Source organism: Heloderma suspectum, chromosome 6, assembly GCF_057233095.1.
Source record: "Heloderma suspectum isolate Gila_16-S chromosome 6, 16-S_ref, whole genome shotgun sequence".
NCBI classification, from domain to species: Eukaryota; Metazoa; Chordata; class Lepidosauria; order Squamata; family Helodermatidae; genus Heloderma; species Heloderma suspectum.
Genome location: NC_139463.1, coordinates 47,036,960 through 47,046,766, shown reverse-complemented (window position 1 = coordinate 47,046,766; position 9,807 = coordinate 47,036,960). Strand labels below are relative to the sequence as shown.

The following is a 9,807-nucleotide window of genomic DNA, read 5'->3' as shown; positions in this document are numbered from 1 at the left end:
TACTGCCCACAGAAATCACTCTCCATGTGCATCTCCTCCTTGCCTTGGCGTACAGCAAGTCAGAGAGGCTGGAGGAAGCATTAACATAAATCCACAGCGGACACTTCCAGGGACCCAGAACAGCCCGCACCCTGTGGCGCCAATGTCCCCCTGAAACCCACCTTTGCCCAGGTCAAGTGACCGTGAAGAAGCAGTGTGAAAGCTTGGCATTTTGGTCTGCATTTGCCGAGGCTCACAAACGGCTTGGCTTAAGGCAGCCATTCCTCCCTGTAGTCACGACCCTCCTTCCCCTCTCCCAGGCCTTCCGGCATGAGGAGGAGATTAGGAGCAACTGGGAGAGGGGTGGGGTCGCCTCTCATTTGTGCTGCAGTTTCAGGGAAGGACGAAACAGCAGGAGCCTCCGGAGGGACTCCCGCTGTTTCCTACGTTCTCCAAGCTGCCACAGAAAGGAGATCTCTGGGGAAGAAGATGTGAACCAGCATTTGGTGGGTGGAGTTCACAGCTCCGCAGAAGCAGAGTGAACCAAGGCAGTCAGCACGTAGGTGAGTTAAACACCTAGGAATTACTTATTTGAGCACACGGGCTGTTATCTGTGGAGAACAACTTCTGAATGCTGATTGGGTAAACACATGACAAGCCTTTGGATTACACAGAATTCTTCAACTGCCAGTCTGTATCAGATGGCTGCACACAACAGCCTGAGGCTAAGGACAGCCTCACAAGGAGGATTTAAATGCAAGAGAGCATCAAAACACAGGATCAGGTGGTGCTTCTGATGTGCAAGGTGGAAATATGACTCTGGTTTCCCCACTTTTACCTGCAGGTCAATATAGCCTTCATCTGTGCTAGCAAGCTTGGAATATTTCACTTTGCTGCTGGGGATGGAAGCCGCTAAATTAGTTCGGGACGGCATGCCTGGCCTCTTCACTGCCCACAATTTGATGGGTCTTGAAAACATTTTTGTTTCAGTGAAAATCCTACAGCTGCTTTTAAAACAGTTGATTTTTAAAAAAATCTATAATATCCTGTTTGTAGAAATGCTGGGCAAAATGACAATAAATAAATCCTCAGACAGGTGCCCACCCCTTGGTCAGACCACTTCCTGCTGAGATTCAGACGAACAGTGGCTGTCTCCCTCTGCGAGGGTGGGGGACCTACGAGGATGGCCTGATCTCGGGGCTGATGGATTCCAACGGAGCCCACAGGGCTCTGGCGGATTTTCCCACTGGTATGACGGGGGCTTCTGTCAAAGCTCTGGTTAACCTGTGGGATCCAGAGATGGTGCAGACGGTTGGCAGTTGCTCCTGAGCAGCCTCTCCTGCTTCACACAGCCCGTTTGACTCAGGCATACACCTGAGCTGAGGGCAATGAAGCTGAGTGACATCTAGAAGACAAGGGGAGGAAAAATCGGAGCAAATCCAATCAAGCACACATCAGGGCTCATGATCGTGCCTAGTCTGTGGCAGTGATGGTGGCAAAGATTTTTTCCCCTCGCTTTCATTGCATCCTCTCAGAATCGTCCAGCGGAGCCTTGGCAAAATCGCTTATATATGTCACAGCTTGGAACTCTGCTGTTGGGGCAGATCAATCGGGGGGGGGGGGTTGTCCAGGGAACTGTCCGATCCTAAAGCATTTCCCCTTTTTTTCCCTGCAAACGTTCCAGATCACAGAGTGTGGGATGTCAGGATCCTTCAGCAGGAGAGTGGATTACAGGAGAGCTAGGCGCCAGGATTCCTGGATGGCTGGGTGGTTTGAGAACGGAGATTTCTGGGAGGAGTGTTGGGTTTATCCAACCAAAGCAGGTGCCCGGCCTCTGGACCACTCTTGGGCAGGAGCTGGATCTGAATGAGTAGCGTGTGAGCTGAATGTGAACATGCAGCCCCCGCCACCCCAGCAGAACCTGATGCTGCCCTCAGGGCTAAAAAGGTTGCGCACCCCTTGTGTAATGTGTTGTATGTGGGGCTGGCTTTGAAGATGGTCTGGAAACTTCAGCTAGTGTCAAATGGGGCTGCAGGAATTCTAACTGCAAGTGGCCGGGTGTAACGATCATATTGCACCAGTCCTCTCTCCCCTGCACTGGCTTCTAATTCGTTTCTGGGCCCAATTCAAAATGCTGGCTTTGACCTTTAAAGCTCTACACAGCTTGGGACCTCAGTATCTGATGCAACACTCCTCCCATATGTACCTGCCCATACCTTAAGGTTATCCACAGAAGCCCTTCAAGTGCCCCCTCCTTCAGAGGCTTGGAGGGTGGCAAGAGGAGAGGGGGCTTTTTTGGTAGTGGCCTGCCTGCTCTGAAATGTTCTCAAGCGAAGCTCAGCTGGCACCCACACTGCTATCTTTTTGGTGGCAGGATAAGACTTTCCTGTTCTCCCAGGCTTTTAACAATATTTAATGTATGTATGTATTTTTAAATCTTTGTCTCCTTCATTTAGTGCCAGTGTTCTCAGTGCTGCACAAAACCCATGGATATCCCTGCCCAGAGAACTCACAACCTAAGACACCCAAAGGACAGCAGCAAAGGAGGCGGCCAACATTACAGCCCAACGAAGTGTCCTGGGGATGCACTTCACTGGCACTGAGAGCCAGGTCAACTTCCCCAGATCAGGCTTATGCCAGGTTTCCAGAATCAAGCTTCATCCTACAAAGGATTAACAATTTACCAGATCTTCTCATGGCAAAATGCAGTCAGGAAGGAAGACGACCTTCTCCTCTACCTAAACGTCATGAGAAGGGGAAGATGCAAATACAATTGGAAATCCAAATTATGCTCGCATTTTCAGAGGTTATTTTAGTCTCTGCAATGTGGTTTTACCTATTACACCTATTATATTTTATGCTGTGTTGGCATGTTCATTAGTTTTATATTGTTGATTGTTTTTATTGGGATTTCATTTATATCACTATCATGTTTCAAACTGTAAAACAGCAAGAGAAATTAGTTTTATGAGGAGTTTAATAAATAAAAAATAATGAATTAAAGAGAAAGCCAGCACAGAATCCAAGCCAGCAGGAGGAGAGGTTGTGTGTGTGTGTGTGTGGGGGGGGGACATGATCTGGCCCCCTACCACCAGCGTGCTCAAGCCCCTGCACAGAACTCCATTTAACTCCCGAGCCAGCTGTTAAATACAAGGCTGTTTTAAAAGTCTCAAGGAGAACGCAGGACAGATAATCCATCTTAAAACAAGTTTGTCTCTAGTGTGGCTGCGCCTCTGGACGGATGTGGGTGGTGAAGGATGAGGAGGAAGCTCCGGTCCCAACCCTACACTGCTTTGCTGTATCAACACCGCAAGCCGTTTCGATCCTGGGCTTTTTGCAGCCTCGCTGCAAGCCCTGCAGTTTCATCCTGTGGCGAATCGAAGCGCCCTGTGAATCCTGTGGCGGCTTTTGGCCAACAGCAAGTGACACTGAAAGCTACAACCACGGAGGCCGGATCAGCAGCCTGCCTTCTGAGGCTCTGCCTGCCTTACGATTTCCCAGGAGCGGCAACATTTGTGACTCTGCCGCCCAGTGCCTTCAGCGTGCCGACAGAGCAGCAATGCTCCGGGCTGCTCCTCACGAGGCTTCCACAGAACACGAACTCGCCCACCCCGGTTCCTGCAACTCTTCTGTCTGGAAGACCAAGTCACCCAAGAAGGATCTGCCGAGCGCGGAGCGGCAGCCGGACCGACGGGGGCGCGCCGGGCACAGCAGCTCCAGGGCTCCGAGCCCAGCGCGGAGCGAGGCGACGGAGCCGCGCCCCTCTCGCTGTGATTGGGCGGCAGAAACACGCAGGAGGAGGGGGACAAGGACGCCGAGCCGCGATTGGCTCAGCCCGCCCTGGCGCGGAAGCGGGACTCGCGCTCGAAGGCTTGTTCGCGGGAGAGTTCTGAGGCGGCCGCGCGCGCATGCGCCGCTCGAGCAGCGTTGCGCGCGCGCTCCCCGCGTCCGGAGGCCGGCGATTGGCCCGCGGCACGTGGGCGGGTCGCACGTGGGGGGGGGGGCCGCGGCGGCATAAAAGCGCCCGGCGAGCGCACGGCGGCGCCACATCGCTGGGGCGGCGCTCGCGTCAGGCTGTCTGTACTCGCGGCGGGATGTTCGAGGCACGGCTGATCCAGGGCTCGCTGCTCAAGAAGGTGCTGGAGGCCCTGAAGGACCTCATCACCGAGGCCTGCTGGGACTTGGGCTCGGGCGGCATCAGCCTGCAGAGCATGGACTCCTCGCACGTATCGCTGGTGCAGCTCACGATGCGCTCCGAGGGCTTCGACACGTACCGCTGCGACCGCAACATCGCCATGGGGGTCAACCTCGTCAGGTAGCGAGGGGGGGCGGGGCGGGGCGGCGGCGGCGGCGGGGGGGGCGGGGCGGCGGCGGGGGGGGCGGGGCGGCGGCGGGCCTCCCGCCGCCGCGCCGTCCGCCGCGGGCGTTGCAGAGCCCGGCGCGGGAGCGCGGCCTCGGCCCGCGGGAGAGCGGCGGGCGGCGCCGCTGTGGGGCCGGCGGAGAAGGCGCCAGCTCCCTTCCCGCGCAGAGAGGGGCGGAGGTTGCTGCGGCTCGCGCCGTCCGCTCCACTGGTCGCGCCCGTGACGTCTTAGCCGGCGCCATTCTGAGCAGTGGCGGGAAAACCGCGCGCGAGGAGGGGGCGGGGCCTGTCCCGGCGCCTGTCAAAAGGCGCTTGGCGCGCGCGCGCTCCCTGTCTCCCCGCCTCCGGGGAGCCGATTGGCCCGTCCGTCTGCCCGGGCGGGCTGGTGCTTGCCCCTGATTGGTCGGCCCCCGCCGCCGTGGGGGTGGCTTGTCTTCGGGGGGTGTGAGAGGGACATCGTGCTCCTTCGTGAGGGCTCGCGTGGAGAAGGCGAACCCGCGCTCGCCCCGTGCGGGGCCCCTTTTTGCTCTCCGTTTCTGCTGGTCGCTTCTTGATTGCGGGGCTGACGGGGGAGGGTGGAGGCCATGTCGTCCCACCATCTTCTGCCTGCTCCACGAAAAGCGTGGCCTCCCCGGTGACTCCGGAGAGCCTTCTGCCCCCTTAGATGAAGTCTGGCCGTGAGCCTGAAACGGCTTGACCTTGCTGCCACGGACTTGACATGGCCCTTCCTCCACTGGGGTTGATTATATTTCTGCCTTAGCCTGCTCTCAGAAACAGCAGAGTAGCACCTAAAAAAGTGACAACCCGAGTGGGTGCATACTCTTTCCTGCCTCCCCTACACAGCTTTGTAGCTTTCAGCATGTGTTAAATCCGCCTTTTCTGATACCTGGACTTCCTTATTCTACATCTGGGATAACTGGAGCTAAGAAGATAATCTGGTACAAAAGGCTGTTGCTCACTTGGAAGTGAGCCAGATCTATGCCCTAGCGGGGCTGCCTTTTCCCAAGTGCTGAGCAACAGCGTTTCCCTCTATATTTGTCGTAGGAACTTTTTTCTGTCATGCAGTGTATATCTAGCCCAACCTATTCAGGAAAAGAAATCCCTGGCCTAGCGATACTCTCAAGGATCTGGTAGCTCAGTTTGTGTGAAATCGCAAGGGCAACATAATGAAAAGCAGAGACTTGTCTCTAACTCCTGGGTGTTTCAGGAGCTGATGGCATGAGCTCCCTGGCCTGGACTTCTGTCTCCCTTTGGGGCACAAGTGTTTTAAGTAGCCTTTCGGGAGGGGCTGCCCCAACATTTCAGGTGATCAGGGGTGTCCTCGGGACTAAATGGCATAACCTTCTTGAAGAGAAGTCCTGGCTCAGGCTTCTCCTTTTCAAGGAGGACAGTTACAGTTTGACAGGTTTTGTTTTCTATAGCATTCTGTTCTAGACCCATGTACTAACTTAAATGAACATCTCATTCTGGGGTGATGCCGCTTCTCATTGTTTTCACATGAGCAATCATTCACTTCATTCTCATTTAATAACACCCTTATATGATGGTAATGATGCTGTCATCTAGTGTAATATTAGTGAATTATAATTTATAAACAGTAGTAGAATATCTAATGATATGCTGAAATTTGCCTTTTTTCTTAGTATGTCGAAAGTACTCAAGTGTGCGGGTAATGATGACATAATCACCCTAAGAGCAGAAGACAATGCAGATACACTGGTTCTGGTGTTCGAGACACCAAGTAAGTAACTGAAATATGATTTTTGTTCCTACATAGAGCAGAATGCCTAATAGTTGAATTTTGACCTGGAGGGAACAGGTGGGATTGATCTTGATGCAGTTCTGCAGTTAGCCACTCATCCAGGGCAAGTTGCTTTGAGGTTAGCTTAAATATCCAGTGCTTAGGCTGGCCAGTGACAGGTTCCCAACCCTTGTTTCAAAAATTATGGCCTTTCAGTCTGAGGGCTTCTGAATGCTTGCAGAATGCCTTTACTCCAGAAGGAAATAAGGACCCGTTTTTCCAAAGTTCCTCTGTCAATTTGTAGGCATATCTTAAGGAGACATTACCCAGGGTAACTTCTACAAATGCTTCCTTTCCTACTGAAACAACGTAATGAGTAAGTCAACATGTGGCCCCACAGTAAAATGCAACAGCTTTTTCACAGCCATCCCTGTCCCAGTGTACAGGCATGCCCAATGTAGTTCATGGACACCCCCATTTTTGTGCTAGAAACGTTGGTTTTATTATCTGTGACACAGATACCAATGGTAGAGATGGTGAGTTACTTATCTTCGAGGGTTATATAATAATTTTTTGCAGGATAGGTCTGGCTGCTCCTGTGCCATAGAGCTCTTACCTACCCATTAAGCTACTTAAGAATCACAGCTGAGGCTTTTCTATGTAAGATGCCTGATGTAATAATTCTGTAAAATTGGTGGTCTAGACCAATTTCGAGTACATGTTGATTGAAACACAGCATAATCATGTCCTATACAAATGCTCTTAGATTTAGTGCTCGATACCCCCAAAATCTATAACCACCAGAAGCTGAACCTAAATTCAGTTCATATTCCCTGTAAGACTAGTGAAGGAGGACTAGATTTTGTCATGAATTTTACATCTCAATATCATTTTTCCCACGGATAAGTTTTCTTTGTTGAGGATTATGGCAGGAAAGGGTGATGGCCAGTAAGCACTTAAGGCTTTGCTGGAAAATTATTCTGGCTGTGAGAAGACAAAATAAAAGTTTTCATTGTATTCTTGACCAATATTTTCATTTTCCCTTAGATCAAGAGAAGGTCTCTGACTATGAAATGAAGCTAATGGATTTGGATGTAGAGCAGCTTGGAATCCCAGTAAGTGTACTTTGGCTTTAACGTTATTGTAATTAACTGAGCTAAATGTAAGGGTTCGTGCGATAAATACTTGACAAGCTTTGAAAAAGGTTTTATTCCTTGTTACTGAATTGCAGTGACTCCTTTAAAAGCAAGCTTGGGTGGCTCATGTTCAGCCTTCATAAAATACTTCCATTTCTAAAAAATCATGATTGCAGGCATAAGGGATTGCGAAATTCAATCAGAAGAGACTTCCAAGATGAATTAATGCAAATGATGCTTTTTCATAGAAAGCCATACTTTCATTTACTCATCAGATCAAATATCTGAAAGAAACAAAATATATTGATATGCTGTTTTGCTAGTCTACTGACTCTTGAAGCAATTCATGTTCTATAACGCAATAAAATCAAGTGAAGAATACCTTCATCCAAATTAGTTCTGCAAAAGTTGCAGATAGTGTAAAGGTTGCTCAAATTGGGACCTCTAAAGCTCTATGTTGCTCTTTCAGGAACAAGAGTACAGCTGTGTGGTGAAAATGCCCTCTGGCGAATTTGCACGTATCTGCCGAGATCTAAGCCACATTGGAGATGCCGTTGTAATCTCTTGCGCAAAAGATGGTGTTAAATTTTCTGCTAACGGAGAGTTAGGGAGTGGAAATGTTAAATTGTCACAAACAAGTGATGTGGATAAAGAAGAGGAAGCTGTAAGTTATAGAGTTTAACTGTGCATCTTACAAATTGTATCCAATGTTACTCTAGCTCAAGTTCTTCCATTTCGATGGGTCTATTCTGAGTAGGACTAATCTGGGACACAACCCTAAGAGAAGACTTGATTTGTCTGTCCTTTATTATCTTCTCCACAATCCTTAGAATTGTTAACTTCTCTCTTGTCATAAGGCGTAAAACCAAGGGAGTAGGAATGTAACTGTATCTGATACAAGTGCTTAACTTGCTGAACTATTAAAACAGGATGCTATACAATTAATGTAATTTGTTACAGGTTACAATAGAGATGAATGAGCCAGTCCAGCTGACTTTTGCTTTGAGGTACTTGAACTTCTTCACCAAAGCCACACCTTTGTCTTCTACAGTTACACTCAGCATGTCTGCAGATGTTCCACTGGGTAAGTGGAGTATTTTTAAGTTTCATCAGGAAGCTGTTCCTGCAAACTGTGTAACTGATTTGATTTTTAATTTCAGACTTGCTATAATTAACTTACTTGGTTTTTGTCTCCTGCAGTTGTGGAATACAAGATAGCAGACATGGGACACTTGAAATACTATTTGGCTCCAAAGATTGAAGATCAAGAAGAATCTTAAGAATTTGGGGGAAAGAACCTTGGTTTTGTGCAAGATGAACCTAGGCTGGAAGCCAGTGCCCCATTGAATTTTTCAGTCTTAGTGCATGGAGCTGTCACATATGCACTTAGGCCAAATTGTAGATATTTCTGTGTAAATACTTTTTCTGTTTATTATGCAAATACATTTTCTAAAATAGTCCTTTTTTCCTATCTACTACCATATCTTTTAGATCTTGTTTTTATTACTAAGCTTTTACTCCATTTCAGAAGAGAGGGAGTGCAATATTTAAAAAGATGAGTGACTTCTATGGTAATCTCTTACACTGAGATTGTTGTTGACTTCTAAAAGCAATGATGTTTGGAGAAATCTGCTTTTAATGATTTATCTTTAAGCAGGAGTCCTCAGAAATGAACACTGTCAATAAAGAATATTCAATTTCTTACCTTGCTTCAGTGTTGCTTGGAATTATGAACCTGTGTCAGCATCATATGCCCAATATCTTAATAAGACTTCCTGCTGGATATTTATCCTGTTGAAATGTAAGTTTATACCCTAGAAGTGTGAATATGATAGAATTTCAGGCTACATAAAAATAAAATTTATACATGTTCTTTCCTCATCCCCTTCCTTAGTTAAGGTAGCAGCTGGTAATAAAGGACTTTGCCAAAACTTTGCATATTTAAATTTTGTAAGTTCACTGAACAGAATTTGCTACTCTTGACAGTCTAAAAGGAATTCTCATTTGGCAGCAATTCAAGCAGGCAGTAGTCTTAATTATTGTAGTAAAGTGGAGGTGATAGAGGAATGGACTTCCACCATCTCAGGCAAGCCGGTTGGAGCTCTGCTTTGGAACAGGACTGAAGATTCAGCCTGGTCATTGGGAAGCCCCATCCAGATGACTTCCAGATGGTAGCACAATATGGAACACAGGAGGTCCCTGCTTCCAGGGAGCTTACACTATACAATAGTGGTGGGAAAGGGGAAGCAAGGACAGGAAGGAGCAAATAGGAGGGAATTCCTTGACATATACCTGAAGGTTAGCTACAGCTGGGAACGAGGATTCCAAATGCTAAAATGGAAACGAGCTTCGAGGGTGGTTTTGAAAGTACCATGTCATTTTGGGGGAGGGAGGCACTGGAGCCTTACCTAGCATCTGGGGCTGAAGCTGTGCCACTGGTTCCCCATAAATGTCCAGAGTGGCACTTTGTGAGCTCCAGGGCATGGTGGGATTCTAAAATGCCAGGCAGATACCCGGTCATTGCTGGGCGCAGTTTTATTTACATCATTTTTACCCTGCTCTTTAGTCAGTTGAGCAGTTCATGTAGATTA

The 9,807-nt window shown here is 48.6% G+C and overlaps 1 protein-coding gene across 1 annotated transcript; it reads left to right on the top strand.

Moving 5' to 3' along the window:
• The first annotated feature begins 4,022 nt into the window (after positions 1 to 4,022).
• Positions 4,023 to 9,159, top strand: PCNA (proliferating cell nuclear antigen). Its single transcript, XM_084804198.1, has 6 exons — positions 4,023 to 4,294; positions 5,983 to 6,080; positions 7,128 to 7,195; positions 7,686 to 7,880; positions 8,177 to 8,300; positions 8,417 to 9,159. Exons 1-6 carry the CDS (start codon positions 4,074 to 4,076, stop codon positions 8,494 to 8,496), a joined length of 786 nt encoding a protein of 261 aa, XP_084660324.1. The 5' UTR covers positions 4,023 to 4,073; the 3' UTR covers positions 8,497 to 9,159.
• Positions 9,160 to 9,807: the final 648 nt, after the last annotated feature.